Raw genomic sequence first — 20,623 nt, 5'->3', positions numbered from 1 at the left:
GGTCGGTTTCCCGCGAGCTGTAAATGCCGACATCGAAGACGGGCGGAGCTCGGGGGCACGTCCGCGCCCGTGCCGAGGGCCGCTTCTCTGAGAGGAGAGGCCTGTTGTGGAGCGGCCGCCGGGGCTCCCGCCCACTTCCCGCGCCTGGCAGCGATTCCCGGCGCCTCCCGCCGGTCGGTCTCTTGGTACCGCCCACTACGAGCCCCTGAGGAGGGCCCTTTAACATCTTCCTGTTACAGACCAGGCTGAAGCTGGAAGTCAGGTCGCTTACTCGAGGACACACAGCTAGTGAGTGACCGGGTCGACTGCCTTGGCCGCTTCGCCATTGCCCTGGCTGTGCGGTTGATCGCAGGGGTGCCCCGTGGCCTCTGGGGGGTCGCGGGAAATCCCGCCTTTCCCTCCCCCTCCCGGTGGAAGAGCAGGCTTCCAGTTCCCAAACCCAAACCCAGGGGTGATTGCGCTCTGGGAGAATCGGAGAGCCCTCTGTGTCCATGGGCGGTGTTCCCCGTGGGCGAGGGCGCTTTAGTGCGGAAATACTAGGAACCTGGGCTGAAGGCGTGGGCAGCATGCGTGACCTGAGTCTGGCCAGCATTCCTGGTCCCAACCTGATGCAGGAAAAACGGATGAGGGGCGAGAGGAGGGCCGTGTCGCAGGTTCCAGTTGAGTCCCTGGGACGTGCCCCACCAAGTGTGGGTCCCTGGCTTTGCGCAGGAAAGAATTCAAGTGCGAGCTACAGTTGCATAAAGGTAGATTTATTCAGAGAGATACATGGAAAGGCAAGAAAGGCCATGAGGTGTGGGGGTTGGGTGCTCAGATTAGAGTAAAAGTAGGTACACACCCTGTAGACAGAGTACTACTGCCTGTCTGCGTCTCCTAAGGGGGAGAGAGGGCGGCCACCAGGCGCCTCTGTGTTGCCAGTCTTTATGGGCTCAGTGGCTTCATATGCTAATAAGTGTAAGGACCAGTCTGAGTAGCCTGGGGAAAGGACTGGGATTCCCAGGAAGTTGGCCATTTCCCACTGGACTTTTTGGCCAGCCTTGGGACTGTCATGGGCATGTTATTTACCATGTTAATGTATTACAATGAGCATATAGTGAAGCTCAAGAAGTCAAATCTCCCATCATCTTGAGCCTCAAGGCTTACTGGGGGTTGAATCTTTTGCCATTCTGGTATCATTTGCTGTGGTATTCCTTGAATGACTGTACCTTGCCCCCTTCCTGTCTCACACCTACTGTGGGTACAGAGGACCCTCTGAAGGACTCCAAAAGAGAGAGTAGCAGAAAGGAGCACGACGGAAGGAGCTGGAAGCCCGCTTGAGCACAGAGTAAAGCCCCTATGAGACACACAGGAGTGGCAGACAACGTGGGCTGGCATGTTTAATATGTGATCTTATTCTGTACGTTCATTTTAAGCATTTACAGCAAAAGTGCCCATCGTCTCATTGTTCTGTCAGCTATTTTCACTCAGCATTGTTTTTAAATCGTCCCATAATACAGATATCTGGTCTGGACCACCCACTCAAACTGCAGAGTCCTACTGTATGTCTACACTGCTCTGCATTTACCCTGCCTTATTAACGAGCGCTTCGGTTTTCCTCTGCTTTCCTCTACTGCACATACTGCGGGGAAGTAGGTCCTTGTACAGTATCCCCAAGTCCTGTGAGCAAGGGTATCTCTAGGAGTTATGCCTAGAGATGGGATTGAATGTGCAGATTTTAATTTTAGGTACTACCATACTGCTTTTCAGAGTGGCTGTGTACTTTATACTCCCTTTGGTGGTGTGACGGAATTCCTGTTCCCCTACACCTTCACCAATGCTCAGTACTACACGACTTTCTGAAATTTACTAATCTAAGGGGTGAAGAGTGGTGTCTTGGTTTATCAACTTCACTGAGATGTACTTAAAATTAAATGTGGTTATTTTTAGTAAATGAATATATTTGATAAATAAAAATCCTCCTGTGTGACTTCCACAATCCAGGCCTAGAACATCTCCATCCCCCCAAAGTGCTTCCCTGGGGCCCTTCTCCATCAGTCCCCACTCCTGCCAGGTGTTTCAGTGAGCAAACCTGATGGCCAGGTTTCTATCAACCAATGGAATGTCAGTAACTCCAGTTGTCTGAAATTACCTCACCCATTTTCCCACTGGGCTGATTGTCTTTTTCCTTATGATGTGACAGAGTTTGTTTTCTATTTGGGATACTGAGTGATTTGCCTATTATATATGTTACAACAGGAGAACTTACAAACACCACCCAGGGGGACCTGCCATCCCACCTCAGAGAACCACCCTCTGCCTTGCAGCCAGTTCTCTGCCCCCTCTTCACATTGCACAGCGGATCCCAAGTCCTTATCTGGGTTGTGAAGGCTATAACAGCCTGGCCAGCAAGGTTTCTGAAGCAAAACACAATCTAACTGGAATTGGGGCGGGACGGCGTTCACAAGCGGTGAGAGGTGAGGAGCAAGCAAGGGGATCCTTAAAATAAGTACCAGAGAGCGGTGCTGGGCCCTGAGGAAGTGCTCCTACACCCCTGCACAGCAGGGAAAGCTTCCTGGAGGAGAAGGCCTGAGGGCAGAGTGCTGTCTGTCTTAAAACATGGACAAGATCTGTACGCTTCAAATTACAAGATGCTGAAGAAAGAGACTGTGAGCTGGCCTTGAGATGAGTTAAGGCCGTGGGACCCAAGGCCACGATCAGAGCATGTTTGCAGATGCAGTAAGCAATTGCTATACGCGTGCGTCAATTATATAAGATTCAGAACAAAGAAAATAGAAGTACGCATGTGCTAGAGATATTCTGTAAGCCTAGTGAACAAAGAAACTCAGATTGTGCATGTGCTGGCAGAGAACAGATAAAAAGCAGGACAGGTGCATCATAGGCGTGCACCTTCCTGTGGCAATAATGTTGTTAACCCCATGGTGTCTCTGGCTAAAGTCTGTCTGGCGGTACAGCAACTCCTCATGCATTTTTTTGTTTGGGCCGCTCACCTCTTAGAACCCTACGTCAGCCTCCCTCGGCTGACACTTGGTGCTGTGAGCGGGATGAGGTGAGTGCCCCCTCTGTACCCCCTGCCCCTGACGGGGATGCTCTGATGGAAGCAAAGTGGCCCCCTAACTCTGTATGGTACTCGGTGGCGGCCTATTGGCTGACGTGGGCTCAGCCTGAAGATTGGGACACAGTGGCACCCTGGCCAGATGACATCCGGAGGGCGTTGGAACTGTTAGAAAATTATGTCCCATTAGCCCACTGAGAGGCAGCTGGGAGGGCAGCCTGGGTGTTCTTACCTGTTTTACGTCACGCTAGCCAAGACATGAGAGATTTACAGATGCAAGTGGAGGCGTTGCAGTGAAGAGAAGAGGAGATTAAGCGGAGACCCAGCACAGCAGAAAGGTGTCTGCGTGGTCCTAGCTTGCCACCTCTGAAAGCAGCTATGCCTGTGTAGCTCCGGTCCTACCGTCTCTGAGAACAGTAAGCCTGGCCCCTAGCCCTGTTCCGCTGCGTCTGTGGCCCATGGTGAGGCAACAGGTGGAACTGGAGGAGCCCATGGCTCGGGGGGAACTCCTGCGGGACCACAGTGAGTGACACGTGAGTAAATGGACCACGTATTTGAACTTAGTACAAGTTGTCTGAGAAATGGATGCACCGGATGATGTTTGCTTTGCATTTCCATAGTCTGAATGATGAACTCCTTATAGCTTGAATGAAAGATTTGATTTTGGCTAATGGCCCAACGGGAACGTTTGGGACTATGGCAGTGCTACTAGCACTGTATGTAGACCGCCCCATATATGAAGTAACTGAGGCTCTGGCTCATCTGGGAGACACAGAGATGCGCCGAAAGGGGGTGCATACTGCCAAGACTCAAGGTGAGTCCAAGATCCCCTCCCATGCAGTGACAGAAAGGGAAGTCCACACAGAGGACGAAAAAGGGGAATGCTCCGATTTTAGGAGGGCCCCAAAAACTAGATCGCCAGCAGATATGGTGTGATTTACTGGCAGCTGGCTTGGACTGTGTAAAATTAGATGGCCAGCCATTGGAGATGCTGATGGCCTTAGGGAAGAAATTATGGCTTGAGCAACAACCTCCCATCAGGCCTGAAAGGTGGCCTTGCTGATTTCCTCCCAGAGTAGGATGAAGGCCAAGGTGTTTGGGACGTGGGGCACCCCGATGACCGGAAGCCACATGTTGAACTGACTATCCACTGGTCCCCTATGTATAAAAAGCAAGTACTGGCACTAGTAGACACAGGAACTGAAATTACATGGGTGCATGGAAAACTGGAGTGTTTTGGGGGACCATGGGTTGATATAGAAGGATATGGAAACAAGCAAATGTGTGTGTTAACTGAGTGACTCTGATTTTGGGCATTGGCTGTCTGTCTCCTGCTGCATATGAAAAGCATATCTCCCCAGTAGCTGAATATATTCTGGGGATAGGCATTTTGCAAGGATTGCAAATACAGATGAGTCAAGGGGAATTTCACCTGAGAGTCCGCGTGGTGAAAACAGTTACACGGGGGCATCCTCATCATGCATCTTTGATTTTGCCACAGGCCACGCAAGTGGTGAATGTCCGGCAATATCGATTGCCCAGAGGCCGTGAGGAAATAGGACAGACTATTCTGAAGCCTGAGGAAGCTGGTATAATTCGGGCTACGCATAGCCCATATAACTCTCCAGTGTGGCCAGTGTGGAAGCCAGATGTCTCCTGGAGGATGACAATGGACATTTGTTGTGTTGCCGCAGGGATGTCTGCACAGCCCCACACTGTGCCATGGCCTGGTAGCCCAGGACCTGGCTACATGGAGCAAGCCGGATACTGTTCGTTTGTTCCATTATATAGATGACATAATGCTAACGTCTGATTCTCTTTCAGATTTGGAAACCAGTGCCACAGCGCTGCAAGAAGCCCTGGCGGGCTGGGGGTGGGCCACGAACAAGGACAAAATGCGAGGACCTGGATATTCTGTCAAATTCTTGGGTGTTGTCTGGCCGGGTAAGACGAAAGTGCTGCCTGAAGCAGTAATAGACAAAATCCAGGCATATTCCCGCTCTGAAACAGTTAAACAGTTACAGACTTATTTAGGTCTTCTGGGATACTGGTGGGTGTTTATTCCTCATTTGGCCCAAATAGCCAAACCCCTGTATAAACTGATTAAAAAGGGAGAAATCTGAAACTGGCCTGATGAGACCGAATATGCATTTGTTGGAAGTAAGAGGAAGGTGACCCAAGCGTAAGCGCTGTGCACTGCAGACCCAGACCTCCTTTCTGGTTGGCAGTCCATGTGGACGATGATGGATATGGCTGGGGCTTATGGCAGAAACATGGGCAGCGGAAAGTGCCCATAGGATTCTGGTCTCAGTTATGGAAAGGGGCTGAATGTTGTTATTCTTTGATAGAGAAACAATTGCTAGCAACATATGCATCCTTGATTGCCACTGAACCCCTGACGGGGAGGCAGGAGGTCCAAGTGCAGACCACATACCCTGTTGCAGGATGGGTACAGACATGGGCAAAGCAACCCCGATTGGGAACTGCCCAAACCCCAACTCTGACGAAGTGGGGTGCTTATTTGGAACAGAGCCCAGTACACCGCTAGCACCTTGGCTGCAGAGTTGCAGCAGGTGTTAGGGCCTGTGAAATTTGTTGCGCCTGATGTACAGACGCTCCCACAACAAGGGGTGGGCCCTGTGCCCAGTCCCTTTCGTGAAGGGAAAGGGCCACCCCCGGGAACTGCTTGGTATACTGATGGATCTTTTAAGGGCAGTCTGCCCACTTGGGTTGCAGTAGCACTGCACCCTGCCACTGCAGCCTTCTGGTATGAGACTGGAGAAGGCCAGTCCAGCCAATGGGCTGAGTTACGGGCAGTATGGATGGTGTTGATGAATGAACCTAGCCCCTTGCAGATTTGCACGGATAGTTGGGCCGTGTATCGAGGCCTTACATTGTGGATACCCCAATGGGCCCTGCAAGACTGGATGATTTGGCACTGGCCCCTATGGGGACAACAGATGTGGAAACAGTTATGGGACAAAGGCCAAGAAGTCCAATATACTGTTTACCACGTACCAGGGCACCGCCCAGCCCTGGCACCGGGCAATGATGCTGCTGACACGCTAGCCCAACTTCGCCCTGTAGAGGCCATGGTCCCAGGACCCGACATAGGTCCCTGGCTTCATAAGAAACTTGGTCATGTTGGCTCATACACAATGAAGCAGGCAGCTGACCAGTGGGGCCTGCACCTGAGCCACAGTGAAGCCAAAGATGCCGTGCAGCAGTGTCCATGGTGTGCTAAGCACCACCTGCACTGGCGGCGATGGCCCCAACAGCTGGGGAAGATTGCACAGGGAATTCAGCCATTGCAGGTATGGCAGATAGATTACGTGGGCCCCTTTGCTCCGAGTACGGGCCTGTGGTACCTGCTGACACCAGTAGACACCACTGCTGGCCTAGGTTTTGCTCAACATGTGCTCCGAGCTACACAAGAGGCTACTATTAGAGCACTGGAAGTTTTACGGGCCTTCTATGGGACTCCCTTAGAAATACAAAGTGATAGAGGGACCCCTTTCACTGCCCAACAGACCCAGGAGTGGGCCAAAGAAAATGACATTAACTGGATATCGCATGTGCCTTACTGTCCTCAAGAAGCAGGAATGATTGAACGGTACAATGGCCTATTAAAGGAGAAACTGAGGGCTCTCAAACCACAAGGGCGAGGCTGGAACAGTGTCTTCCCGCAGGCGGTACATCTTTTGAATGAACAACCTCGCCATACAGGTATAAGCCCACTGGAAAAGTTATTGCAAGAGACTATTCGGAGGCTCAGAGTTGGGCCCATGCAGAATGCCTCCGAAGTCTCAGTAATGGGGCGTTAATATTACGCGTCCCCAGGGTGTTGAACTCGGGACAACAGGACACCTGGCCATGAAGGCCCCTGGCTAGCCCTTTTGGCACCATGGGGTGATGGGCTAGAGAAAGCCCTGCAGGTAACTCCACGAGTGCAGGTTACTCTAGGGAAAACAGGAGTGTCCCCACTTAAAGGAGCAGAAGCCCTACGGCTTTGGGCAATTCCAGGCGAACAGCCCTTCCTGCCACTGTACTCTCACAGGATGAGAAACTGCTTGCATCCTCCCAGAAGGGAGAGATTTGCCAATCATGGTGTTCACCTCTGCTCTGTCCGTCTGTCCAGGGTAACAGCAAATACCATATTCTCCTGGGCACACACATTCGCGTGAGTCCACCATGCCTCTCACTGTTGGGTCTGCACTGAACTTCCCATAGACGCAGGAGATGGACTGCCGTGGCACCTCCACCCTGCGTTAGAGCTAATTGGAGCACCTTGGTTCGATGGAATGCCAACAGGACAGCGAGATTGCCCTGGGACTTGCGGTGGCAGACTATTGAAGAGATCCTCTGACGTGAGCAGGGCAATGCCCCCCCCCCCAATTGGAAGGACTGTATGGAATGGGTGGGGATGGATGAATAGTGTTCATGTAAAAGTGAGAAATTTTAGCCCTCTCTGTATTGAGCAGCGGTTTGAACACGAGGCTCCAAACTGCACAGTGGGGTGGCTCCCAGAAGAGCTGTGTGCCAAAATTACTTACAATGTAAATGCCTCCACCTGGTGGGATGGGTGACCTCTAATTGGCACAAAACCCACCGATTTCCTGCCACCAGGGTACCTGTGGGTATGTGGCACCCATGGATGGTCTTATCTCCCAGCTAAGTGCACAGGGCACTATACTTGGGGTAGAGCTTACTTGCCTAGACATACCCAGCCCACTTTAACAGAGCGCCCCCACAAACTAGGACCCACTGCACACCCAGTGGCACAGGGGGAAGCGTGCAGCTTGGTGGTTTTATCCCATGGCCTTATTCCTGCCTGGTGCTGGGACCACCAATGTAGAATTGCAGGTAGAAGCCTTGGCTCAGCACATATCAGCTGTGCTGAATGTTACTAGAAAAGCTATGGAGGAATTGTTAGATGAGACCACCCAGATGCGAGAGGTGGCCTTACAAAATAGAATGGCATTAGATATTCTCACTGCAAGCCAGGGTGGCACATGTGCTATGTTAAATATTGAATGTTGTATCTATATACCAGATCACCAGGAGGAAGTAGCTAAGGCACTGCATGAAATAGATCAGGAATTGGGATCGCATAGATCACGTAACTGAAGCCCCCCTTAAGAATTGGTGGTCATCCCTGACGTCCTCCTGGAGATGGAGCCTAACTGTCCTGGCTATTGTAGCTGCCTGTGTATTGGTAGGCTGCGGCACACTGTATTGTTGTGGTCTTTGGGCACGATGCTCCGCCCTGTGGGCTAGGGTCCCCACCACCTAGGGGGTGGAATGTGAGCTGGCCTTGAGATGTGTTAAGGCCATGGGACCCAAGGCCACGATCAGAGCATGTTTGCAGATGCAGTAAATAATTGCTATACACATGCGTCAATTATGTAAGATTTAGAACAAAGAAAATAGAAGTACGCATGTGCTAGAGATATTCTGTAAGCCTAGTGAACAAAGAAACTCAGATTGTGCATGTGCTGGCAGAGAACAGATAAAAAGCAGGACAGGTGCATCATAGGCGTGCACCTCCCTGTGGCAATAAAGTGTTGTTAACCCCATAGTGTCTCCGGCTGAAGTCTGTCCGGCAGTATGGCAACTCCTCATGCATTTTTTCATTTGGGCCACTCACCTCCTAGAACCCCACATCAGACTCCCTCGGCTGACAGAGACCAAAGGAGACCTTAAGAAATGGAGACATGTATTATTTTCATGGATTGGAAGACTCAATACAAATGTTAATTTTACCCAGGTTAATATAAAAATTTAATGCAATTCCTATCAATATCCCAGAAAAAAATTTTAGTAGACACGGACAAGCTTATTCTAAAATTTACATGGACAGGATAGGCCCTAGAATAGCTTTAATTTCTTGAAAAAGCAGAATGGGAGACCCACCACCCAGTAGGATACTGCCACTGTAATCAGGACAGTGTGCCACTACGGGTGGGGACAGACCCCTAGGTCTAAGCAGCAGAATAAAGAGCCAAGCCACAGATCCACACAAAGACGCCCAGCGGAGTTTTGACAAAGGTACAAAAGTAATTCAATGGAGACTTGAGTTAGTAACAATGTGCCAGCGTTGGCTCATCAACTGTAAAACAAACAAAAAAAGTAAAACAGCCAAACTTGGATTTTTTTCTGTTAAACTTCTATCAATGTAATAAGCAATAGCCCGTCTCAAACGCCTGTGGATGGTGCAAAGTCAGGGGTGATTTCATTTTCTCCTTGAGACCAAGATCTGCTCTTTATCTGATAATCTTGCGTTGTTTAGCTTAACTCTTACGGTTCTTTTAGAATTTAAATAAAATCTACTTCCCTTAAAGTGTTCAATCAGCATTTCCATCACGTGTTCAAGGGCAGTTACAAGGTCAAATGGGATGTGTTTCTCCAAGATGTTTCATCTTTTGTCAGATCCAGAAAATACTGCGTATGATCTTTTGATTGTTGCAGAGAATGTCATCACTGTTAGAACAACTGAGGTCAGGTCTGCCAGAGATATGACACAGAACACAAAAAATGCTTCTAGAGTTTTGGCCAAAATTCTGGCTTGTATGCTTTTTTTTTTTAATTCTTTATTGAAGTAGAGTCAGTTTACAGTGCTGTGTCAATGTCTGGTGTGCAGCACACGGCTTGTATGTCTTCACCTTCTCTAACCAGCGCCAGTGTCATCTCCATGCCCTTGATAATATTGAAAATTGATGCCTAAAATTGTAAGTTCCTTTTTTTCAGTTCTTTCCTTAAGCCAAATACATGTTTCATATAGATCTACACATATACAAATTCAAGAGAAATATGAACTAATATTGCAGAATGTTCCTCAGCCACTACTGCAAATAGCTGCATTAATTTCTGAGTCTTCCAGGAATCCTAGACTGGAACAGGAAGAAAAGCAAGACAGATCGGATCCATTAGTTAATTTCTCTTTCTTCCTGCCTAAGTGCCTCCACAGCTCAACTTGCTCTGCACAACTCACAGATCTCTGTGGTCTCCAAAATAGTTTGTAAAGGGGATGAAAAGATAAGCTACAGACTGGGAGACAGCATCTGCTAATCACATATCTGACATAGTATTCGTATCTGGCATATATGAAGAATACTCTAAACGTAACAGTGAGAAAAAAATAATTCAATTAGGAAGTGGATAAAAGATTTAAACTGACACTTCACCAAAAATACACATATAGATGGCAAACAGGCACGTGAAAAGATCTTCAATATCATTAGCCATAAAGGAAAATGCAAAGTAAACCCATAGTGAGATATCTATCCGAACACATTTCTCAGAATGGCTACAATTAAAAATAGTGACATCACCAAATGCTGATCAGGGAGTGGACCACTCCTACTCTGCCGACGGGACTGTGAAAAAGAACTTGGGGAAACAGTTAGACAGTTGTTGTAAAGCTATACACTTGCCATATGACCCAGCAATTGCATTTCCTGGGTATTTATCCTACAAAAATAAACACGTATGTTCGTACAAAAGCCTACACCTGAATGTTCATAGCAGCTTTATTCACAACTGCCTAACATCCTTCAACAGGTGCATGAATAACAAACCTGCAAGCCAAAGGAACAAACCTGATGCAACATGGATGGGTCACAGGGCATTACAGAGGGAAAACGCCAATCTGCAAACACTGCATCCTGCATGGTTCCAGCTATGTGACAGTGTCGCGGTGAGGACATGGTGCTGCCAGAGACCCAAGGGTCAGAGCCGTGGGGAGGAGTGGCCATACAGGAGCAGCACAAAGGCATTTCTTTGTGATGATGGTGCAGGGCTGCATCCTGTGACAGTGGTTACAAGGATCTGTGTATGTGATAAAATTTCAAAGAACTGTACACCCCCTCCCAAAATAAAGAGTGCACGCCAAACTTACAAAATCTGGATAAGGTCTGTACGTGACTTGATAGTATTTTACCATCATCAGGTTCCTATTTTTGACAATATTAGATATTTTTATTGGGAAATGCTGGGGGAAGAGAACATGAGACCTGTCTGTACTATTTTGCACATTGTTGTGAGTCTAAAATTATTTCAAAATAAAAAGTTGAAGTAAAAAACCAAAACATAAGTTACTGTTAATGAGTATAAAGATGTAAAATAAAAACTTAAATAAATGAAAAAGTGTTCAATATTTAATTATGACTATTCTAAAAAATTTTTTGAGAATTTTTTTTGGGGGGAGATAATTAGGTTTACTTATTTGCTTTATTTTTAGAAGAGGTGCTGGGGATTGGACCCAGGACCCTGTGCATGTTAAGCATGTGCTCTACCACTTGAACTACATCCTCCCCCTATTTTAAATAATTTTTAATAATACATTTGAAAAAATTGTACAGTGAGCACTTACAGATCGACTATCTAGTTTCTTCATTTACTATTCTGCTAAGTTTATCATGCATTTATTCATCTGTCTATCTATTCTGTCTACTGCTGCGCCCAGCGCAGCTCAGGACCACATGTGTCTGAGGACGGGCAACACAAGACTTAAGAAACAAAGAGACAAAGTATAAAGAGCAAAGATGGGACCAGGGGACTCAAGGTCTCACGGAGCTAGAGCCCAGAAAGCCTGGTGGACATCGTATTTATTAGGAGTACACAGCTCAGAAAAAAATGCGATCAAAGAGGTGGGGCTTTAGATATTTCATGCTATAAGCACTAAGTTCTGCTTGCTGGTTAACTGATTACTTTCAGGCCCTATCCCTTCCAGGAACAATCACCCTCCTCGGGGTATGCACATTTTCTAAATCTATCCTGTTATTGCCTCCGGGATATCTCGAGATAGCAAATACTTCCCCTGGGTTCAACAGCAGCTTTCTTGCCAGAACCAAGTTCTGTTCATGGACAATCTGGCTTTCCAGGACCGTCCATTGCTTCACCCTAAGGAAATATCTGCCCTCCTTCGTGCCCTTATGGTCAACATCAGGATTGCTCACCACGAATTTCATCTACTGCATAAAACATTAAAACAAAGCAAGCATGTGCATTTTAAGCAAGTAAGTGTGAATACAATATTTTAAGCTCATGGAAATTTAGGAGTGGCTTCTTTTCTAGATGGTTGTTGTCCAGCAACTTGTTTCCCAGGCATCTACCCATTCATCTTATTTTTTGGTGCATTTCAAAGTAAGTTGTAGCCATTAGTACAACTCCTAAATAGTGCAGCATGCAAATCACTAACTAGAATTCAATATATTTACAGAAGATATTTTTAGGTAAAATTTACAGGCAGTGAAATGCATGTCTTAAATGTACACTCATATGAACTTTGACACCTGCAGACTCTTGTATTACTCGAGTCCCTACAAAGACAAGGAACATCACTATCAACCCAGAAAATTCCCTCCCAGCCCCTGAAGACACAAATGCTGCTCTGATTATTTTAACCTGCTCTTAAACTTTATTTTAACATTTTAATTAATTAAAATTAAATTAATAAATTAAAATAATTTTATTAAATTAAATTATTTAATAGTCAACAGAATGCAGTAATCCAATCATAAAGGACAGTCGAATGTGCTTACACATATTCATGCTCTTGAACTTTAAAGCTGAAATGTTGAAATTTAATTTTTTGAAAATGTAAGTGATGTAATTAAATACGCTTACAAAAATACAATATTTGCAATTGGAGGGTCTAATGTCTATCTCGTTGCCAAGGTTAAAAATCAGTATCAGGCTGCATGCATGCAACATCTCGCCCTACAAATAAATACACAAGCTTGAGAGGAATATGAATGACCTGATAATGCAAAATGTACAGATACTGTGAATACCACAGGCATCTGTGAGGATCTCTGCAGCCAGGAACTGCAGCTTGAAGATGCAGTAGTGTGACTGCAGTCTTAGTTCTTTGAGTGCTGGCAGCTGTTAAGCCTCACCTGTCCCTCTTCCCTTTGCCCCACATCTGGGAAGCCAGACACCAAAGCCTGGGTGCCCCCTCCAAGTACCTGACTGCGAGTAGGAACCGTCACTTCGGCCCACCCTCTAACCATGGTCAAACCCACATCTTCTTTGCCAGCTCTCAAGCCATCTTCAGAGGCCTGCCCTGCCGTGCCCAGAGAAGTACACCTAGCAGTAAATCTTTGCGAACCCTCCTGGATGTGTATGTCGTTATAATTCACGTCACAACCAAATCTTGGCTGGGGTGTGCCCTGCCCCTGCAGGCAGTGTGGTTAATACAGGAGAGAAGAAAGAGTAGGCGCCCTCACTACTCCGAACCGCTGCTTCCTTCTGCGGGATGACCTGTATGGAAGGATCTGACAAGTAACCCCCTGTCCTTCCCCTCACCTAGGCGGCACCTCCACTGCTCCAACCCGCCTTGCACCTGGAAACATCGTGTTTCCAACACTGGCTGGTCACAACCACGAACTTTCCTGGACCAGTCGCCTCTCTATTTCTTTTCCTTTTTAAATTCAGAGCTGTGCCAGCGCCACGCCCGAGTCCTGGGAGACCGAGGCACCCGTGTGTGTGTGTGTGTGTGAGACTAGCAGCCCCTCCAAGGTCGGGGCCCAGGGCAGCGCTGGCCAGGCCGCGGACTGTCCTAGGAACAGGAGGGGCGGGGCCAGGTTCCTAAGCCTGCCTTCGACAGAGGATCCAGGAGAACTTGCTCAAGTTGACTCCCAAGTCCATTCAGACCCACAGAACCAGAACTCCCACAGCAAGGGTCCGCCACCTGCGCCCTCCGCGGGCACCCCAGTTGCTCCAGGGCAGGGACCCAAAAGCGGCAGGGCCCGAGCGCGCACGCGCGGGAGGCGGGGCAGAGGGGCGGCAGGGGCGGGGGCCCGTGGAGACAAAGAGGGGGAGGAGCCTAGCGGGGTCCGCCCCCCGCGCCGGGCAGGTCCCCGCGGCTCAGGGCTTGGGCCTCGGGGGTTCGCAACGCGCACGCGGCTCCCGGACGGCTGCGGGGCCCGCGCCGCACCCGCTGGACTGCGGAACCGGGGAGCGGCCGCCTCGCCCTAGGTAGGCCGGGCGGGGCAGTGGGCTTCTCCTGCCTGGCCCTCGCGGCGCCCACCCCGCAAGCCCGGCTTTGTTAGCGCGTTGACCCGCTCGCCCCGGTGGTCACTTTAACGCAGAGCGTCGGCGTCCGGGAGAGGCTCCAGTCCCCCGCCAGCCTCGTAGCTGGGACCCCGGGCCCACCGCCCTCCTCTGCCCGCTCTACTCTCCGCAGCCGGCCCCGCCGCCCTGCCGCCGCCACTGCCCTCGCCCCGGAGCATGGCGGGCAGCTCCCCGGCCTCCTGGCCCCAGGTGAGCGTCTGTCCCCGGGGTCTGAGCTTCTTGCCTCCCAGAAGATCTTTCCTCAGAGCCCACTGCGCCCAGGGCCCTTAATGCCAGGGCCTCTCCAGGACGACGGGACTCAGGGGCCTCCCTTGACCCGTCCTCTTTTGTCGCACCCCCTCCACTCGACCCCCTCCCCCCTCCCAGGCTGGAGCGGGACACTCACCAAGGAAGACGGTAGGGAGCAGGTTGGGTGGATGGAGGGTGGAGAGAAATGAGGCCAGCTGGACAGTTTGGGTTGAGAGTTGTCATCAGGAGTCCCTTGGCAGGCAGGGTACTCAGGAGGTAGTCCAGGGGTGCCACAGTACCCCACAACCCATCTGTGCCACACACCTGCTGGTGAGCCGTCTGCCCCCTCCACCTTGAACTCCCCCACCCCATCCTGATGTGGTGACCCCATGGGCAGCACCGGTGTTGTTTCAGGGCCCGGTGACCTTTGGGGACGTGGCTGTGCACTTCACCCAGGAAGAAGGGGCACGTCTGCACCCTGGGCAGAGGGCCCTGTATAGAGATGTGATGCTGGAGACTTACAGGAACCTGGCCTCCCTGGGTGAGGTGTCTCAGCCCCAGGCCTTCCCTCCTCCTCACCCCCAGCCCCCACTCAGAGCTCGGGTGGGATCTCAGAGGGGCCAGGCTGGCTGTGACTCGGACCAGAGCCAGGACATTCTGCTCCCAGGCCCAGGAGACAGGTGGGGTCTCTGAGTCCATTACCAGGGCAGGTGCCTCCTCTCCCATCCCTGGGGCAGGGCCCTCCCAGCCCTTTGCTGCCCCTTTGAGTAGAGTGTCCGTCCCCATCTCTCACAGCTACGGTCCTCAGTTGAGCCCTGAGCCCACATCCCTGCCCGGCTCTCTGTCCCCCCACCTCCTGGGGAGATCCCCTATTTCTGAGCCTGCATCCCGGGGCCTGCTAGCCACCCACTCCCAGGCTACCTCTGGGGCAGGGAGGCCAAGGGTATGTTAGCACTTCAGTTCACCCATTTCCTCTCGGGCAGGAGGTCCAGGATCCAAACCAGATCTGATCTCCCAGCTGGAGCAAGGAAAGGAGCCCTGGGGCTTGGAGATGCTGGAAACCAAGGAGAGAGAGACCCCAGGAGACCCTGGCACAGGTGAGTGAGGGGAGCCACAGGCCTCAGGTTGTTCAGTATGTCCAGTCAGTGTACACAGCCAGCATCATTGCAGACAGTCACACAGAGTCATAAAGTGCACTCTTGTCAGCTCATGGCTTGGTGTTATTACCCAGGTACGTGGACATCCATCAGGCTGAAAACAGGTAGCTCATTAGCAGCTGTGGTATAAAGGCTGTGGTTGTGCCTTCCCCATCACTGCAGGTTGTGGAGAACTTTCTAGGAGCCCAGCACTGTGCCAGGTGCTTTACAAATTGGCCTCACTTTCTCCCCCAACAACCCCATAGGATGAGCTACCAGAACTATCAGTTACGAGGAGCAGGAATTCCAACCAAACTGGCCAGTGTGTGGAGGGGTGCTCTTGGCTCAACTCATGACAGTTGGGCTGGGGTTGGTTCTCACTGTTGAGGGTCTTAGACTCCAGATGGTGCCATTGGCACAGGGGTGAAAGCTGGAACGTCGAACATTGGTCAGGTCAGACATCCAGCCTCCCAGATTGGCTGCTGGCCTTGTGTGCTGGTGGCCCGCTGGCTGGCCATTGCATAGTCAGGATGTGTCCACCCACCTGCCCTTAAAGGGAGACTTCTGTTTCTCTACTTCTCACATCTCTGACACCAAATATTGAGGGTAGAGAAGTTCCTCACACCTGACAATTCTCCAGCTCTCTGCACACCAACTGGGTGTCTTACAATTCAGTTCTGACACCGACTACCCAGAGTTAGTGCCAACCCTGCAGGTGAAGGGCTCAGTCCTATAAGGCTGCCCCATTTCTGGTGCCAGTTACAAGGCAAGGCTGGCATCTGTGCTTCTGACCAGCCAGCTACTGACTGGAGTTTCCCATGACCCAATCTTTGGGTTTGATGAATTTGCTGAAACAGCTGAGAGCTCAAGGAAATACTGTACTTGCTGGGTTGCTGTTTATAACAAATGATACAGCTCAGATACAGCCAAATGAAAGAGATGCATAGGGCAGGGTCTAGGGAAAGGAACTAGAGCCAACATGCCCTGTCTAGGCGGGCCCACCCTCCCAGCACCTCCACGTGGTCACCAACCCAGAAGCTCATTGAACCCCTCTGCTTGGGGTTTTATGGAGGCTCCATTGCGTGGGCACAGTTGGTTACATCATAGGCCATTGGTGACTGGACTCACTCTTAGCCCTCCTCCTCTCCTTGGAGGCCTGGGGCTGGGACTGAAAGTGTTTTAGGTTTTGCAGGCCATGCAGTCTCTGTCGCAGAGCCAAAGGTTCTAGTAAGAGGAAGCAAAAATTCTGCAAGCAGGCGATGAGTTCTGGCCCTTGTGCGCCTGCTGTGGGCTCAGTGCCTGTGCCCTCCAGGGGGGCACAGCTGGCTCCTTAGCTGGACCCTGCAGCGCTCTGTCAGTCCGGCTGCTGCTGCTGTGCACGTCTGGGGCTCCGGGAGCCCTGCAATTGCTGTTGACTTCCTTCGCCCAAAGTAGGTCCCCTGGCCTGAAGCTGTGACTTGTGGCTCCCACGCCCAGAGACCAGGGGTGGGCCCTAGAAGCAGAGTGCTGGCCAAGGTGTTTCAGGCAAACCTGGGTCTGGAGCAGACACCAGTGTGGGTCAGGATCAGCCTCCAATCCCTCCCGTGTGGAAGATCCAGTGTGAGGGGTTCTATAGGCTCCCCTTGGGTCCCAGGTCTGAGAACTGCCCAGATCTGAGTGAGGGGCTGGGCTCTCCAGCACGCTGGCCGACCCTGGCCTTCCCCTCCCGTCTCTTGGCCTTGTCTGGTTCACCAGGTCGAGCAGCAGCCAGGTCAGCTGCTCACCATCTGTCTTGAGGAGCACTGTGGTCAATGATCCGTCCCGACCCCAGGTCCCAGGGCCCTGCTCCCCCCACCTCCAGGCCTTGATCTGAGCCACGGCAATGGTCCAGCCCGTGCCCGCCTGCTCCCTGGTGTTTGGCCTTGCTTATGGTTGAGCGTGGGCTGCACGGTCAGCGCAGCCTGGGGAGCAGAGGGCTCTGGAACAGCTCTGGAGGCCTCTGGCTCTCATGGCCTCCCGGGGGGGCAGCTGGCTGCCCTGAGTCTGTCCTTCTTCTCAGTGCGATCCAGGACATTTACAAAAGCCAGGTGACCCCACAGTCCATACACCAGAGGGCACGGACGACACCAGAACCGTGCACTCCCTCCTGCCTACCCGCTCCGTCTGCCACAGCAGAGGCCTGGACTCCGGATGCTGCACTGGAGGCCTGTGGGCATCTGAGCAGCAGGGGCCTCACCCCAGAAACCCTTCCTGAGGACCAGTACCAGTCACTATAGTTTGGGCCCCCCGAGCGCAGAGCCTGAGAGTTTGGGGTATAGGTGGTGTATTTGGAAGGCAACAATTTTGGAAGCAGGGGAGAGGGAGCAGGGAGGGAGCCAGAGAGCAAGAAAACTCAGTACAGAGTTGCTGCTGCAAGCACGTGGAGCATGACAGACCTGGAACTGGGACCACCGGGAGGCTGCTAAAGGGTCTGGGATTGCCCATCGGAAGGAAGACAGTGGGATATCTGTCCTCCGTTCCCACTCTGGGGCAGTACCTCTAACGCAGAGTAGTGGCAGCGCAGAGCTCCGGAGAAGGGGCAGGGCTGCGGTGTGCACTGGAGCAGAGCTGTCTGCTGCGACTAGGCCGAGACCCCAGGTAGCCAGAGGCCTGACGTAGGGTGCTGGCAGCACCTGCAAGCTTCAACTAGGAAAACGTGGAGGGGAACGTTGGGACTTACGATGTCATTCCCTTGGCACCGGGAGGCACATGGGCACAGCCACTGAGCCTGGGGTCATCTGTGAGACACCCTGGGGAGAGGTCTGGCAGGTGGTTGGTGCTTGTGGACACGAAGAGGGCCGTAGGGGGAACTCAAACAGGGTAATGCGTGGGTGTTTTTTCTTTGTTTCAGATTCCGATTGGGGGTCTCTGTGTAAGCAGGTGACTTCGAGGGTGAAAATGACTCAAGGTGCAGAGCCTGAAGGAGGAGGACCTGAAAGCTGCTCAGGGGGTGAGCCTCCAACACGGGTCTACAGAGAGACCCTTTGTCACGAGGGCAGGTTAGGGAGCCTTGAGAACTTCCTTTCCCAGGAGAGACAACTGCACCGAACGTGCTGGACAATCTCCAGAGGAGAAGGTTCCCAGGAAGGCGGTAAATGGGGTCGCAGCCTCTTCCTTAGTCCTCGCCTTGGGGCCCGCGAGAGAAACATGAAAGCGCAGACAGCCCACACTTGTGAAACGTGCGACAAGAGCTTCAAATACCTCTCGCGCCTGGTGCGACATCGGGCCACGCACAGCGGCGAGAAGCCGCACGCGTGCGGGGAGTGCGGCCGCGCATTCAGCCAGCGCTCGCATCTGGTGCAGCACCGCAGCGCGCACGCGGGCGAGAAGCCGCACGTCTGCGGGCAGTGCGGCCGCGCCTTCACGCGGCTCTCCACGCTGCACCGCCACCAGCGTGTCCACAGCGGCGAGAAGCCCTTCGTGTGCGAGTGGTGCGGGAAGACCTTCAATTACAGCACCCTCCTCGCCCAGCACCAGCGCATCCACACCCGAGAGAGGCCGTTCCAGTGTGCCAGGTGCGGCAAGAGTTTCATCTGGAAGTCCAGCTTTCGGAATCATCAGAAGTCCCACTTGTGCAGCGATGCGGCTTGGACCTCTGCGAGCTAAGCTCTGGAAGCAGCCACTGGAGGGGAGAAGCTGGGGCTTCTAGGGAAATGAAGGGCTGATGCTCCAGGTTGGGCCCCACGGAAGGGTGTCTCTGGGCCAGGGGAGTGTCGCCAGAGTGAGACCGACAGGACGGACTGGGTTGTTCCCCACTCGTGATTGGTGTGTGCATTTCAGGTCCTACAACAGGAGGGGCCCAAGCCAGCCCACCTGGGCCAACAGCACCTGGTCACTTGCTGGATTTGGCATGGCTGTGGCACCTCCCTGGACAAAGTGGTGCTTTGAAAGTTACTATTTTCAAGTGCGTCCAGATTTTATTTTTGAAACTGAAAACGTAGGTCTTTGTCTTTATTTGCGACATAGGTGGATTCTAAACGCCTTTGCGATCCAGACAGGCTGTAGGTCTCTCCTCACCCCGCAGCCCTGAGCACCTGGCCAAGGGCCAGGGCAGGGCAGGTCACATAACCCTCATCACCTTTCGTTCTGGCTGGTTACTTTCCGATGCCAGTTGGTTGCAACAGGATGTGATTGTTCATCTTGGGCAGCCCAGCCCTGGCACTGCTCCGCTTGACTGGCTCAGCTTCACGGTCCTGTGCTGACTTTCTGCGTCAGGCAGGCAATATGAAACATTAAGAGTGTGCCTTTCATTTGAACTGTTCTTTTTTTCATCCAGTTCTTCCATACAGAATGAGTTTGTGTGGTATGAATGTTCTCTATACAATAATCACGTTCCAAAAACTATTCAAACGTGGCGGAACTAAGATAAAATGTATAAAATAAACCAGTGGTTGTGAAACACGTAAGATCGATGTCACAACTAGTTGGCAAATGGTGCCCAGGCATCAGGATCAGGGGGACAGCTGTACCTTTGTGCAGTGTGATCACGCTCTGAACTCCCGGAGTTCCTGGTAGATCCCACTAGCACTTCAAGGCTACTGTCACCATGCTGAGTGACACTCTGAACATGCTCAGCTATTTTCTTACAGACATTAACTGAATTACAGAAGCAATACATGATCATTTGAAGAAATGTAAATATATATAAAATAAAATATAACATGAAGTTTGAGTCATCTTATTTTGTGTCTTTAGGAACTCTTATGCCACAGGTAAACTGACAGTGAAAAGGGGGGATTTGAGTGTTGGCCACAGCGTTTCAGCCAAACTAGATTCAAAGCTATAACAGAAGAAAACTTTCCTGAATGAAAGGAATATCCACTCTCCAAACTGAAAGACCACATCGTGTACCGAAAAAAAATAGAGAACACAAAGGCTAATGAAATTACTGATCCTGAAAGAGAAAACACTATGAGGGGAGTGGGGGAGGGGATAGCTCAGAGGGAGAGGCTTGCTTAGCGTGCATGAGGTCCTGGGTTCGATACCTAGTATCTCCATTAAAATAAATAAGTAAGTAAATAAACCCAATTACCTCCCTCCCAAACAAAACAAAACAAAACAAAACAAAAATGCTATACAAACATCCAGGAAAAAAAGATCACTCACAGAGGAA

General features: G+C 51.1%; 1 protein-coding gene and 2 long non-coding RNA genes across 8 annotated transcripts; 2 read left to right on the top strand and 1 right to left on the bottom strand.

Moving 5' to 3' along the window:
- The first annotated feature begins 7 nt into the window (after window positions 1–7).
- On the top strand, window positions 8–11,190 carry LOC116285423 (uncharacterized). 4 transcript variants are annotated; one of them, XR_012064268.1, is made up of 3 exons: window positions 8–288; window positions 2,236–7,419; window positions 10,613–11,190. It is a non-coding gene; the product is annotated as an uncharacterized lncRNA (long non-coding RNA). The 4 variants fall into 4 exon arrangements; XR_012064269.1 differs by lacking the exon at window positions 10,613–11,190 and having other exon boundaries at window positions 2,236–3,866; window positions 4,877–8,628; XR_012064267.1 differs by lacking the exon at window positions 10,613–11,190 and having other exon boundaries at window positions 2,236–4,996; window positions 7,191–8,628.
- On the bottom strand, window positions 8,490–18,354 carry LOC140689342 (uncharacterized). Its single transcript, XR_012064273.1, has 3 exons — window positions 15,278–18,354; window positions 14,514–14,667; window positions 8,490–9,942 (listed from the first exon to the last, which is right to left on the bottom strand). It is a non-coding gene; the product is annotated as an uncharacterized lncRNA (long non-coding RNA).
- On the top strand, window positions 13,890–20,176 carry LOC107034254 (zinc finger protein 34-like). Of its 3 annotated transcripts, XM_072949914.1 has the most exons (5): window positions 13,890–14,032; window positions 14,146–14,317; window positions 14,771–14,897; window positions 15,340–15,453; window positions 18,362–20,176. In XM_072949914.1, exons 2-5 carry the CDS (start codon window positions 14,285–14,287, stop codon window positions 19,114–19,116), a joined length of 1,029 nt encoding a protein of 342 aa, XP_072806015.1. In that variant the 5' UTR covers window positions 13,890–14,032; window positions 14,146–14,284; the 3' UTR covers window positions 19,117–20,176. The 3 variants fall into 3 exon arrangements, with proteins under 3 accessions (XP_072806015.1, XP_072806014.1, XP_072806016.1); XM_072949913.1 differs by having other exon boundaries at window positions 13,890–14,317; XM_072949915.1 differs by lacking the exon at window positions 14,146–14,317 and having other exon boundaries at window positions 13,914–14,032.
- The last annotated feature ends 447 nt before the right edge of the window (window positions 20,177–20,623 follow it).

Source organism: Vicugna pacos, chromosome 25, assembly GCF_048564905.1.
Source record: "Vicugna pacos chromosome 25, VicPac4, whole genome shotgun sequence".
In the NCBI taxonomy this organism is placed as follows: domain Eukaryota; kingdom Metazoa; phylum Chordata; class Mammalia; order Artiodactyla; family Camelidae; genus Vicugna; species Vicugna pacos.
This window is presented reverse-complemented; position numbering and strand designations above follow the sequence as displayed.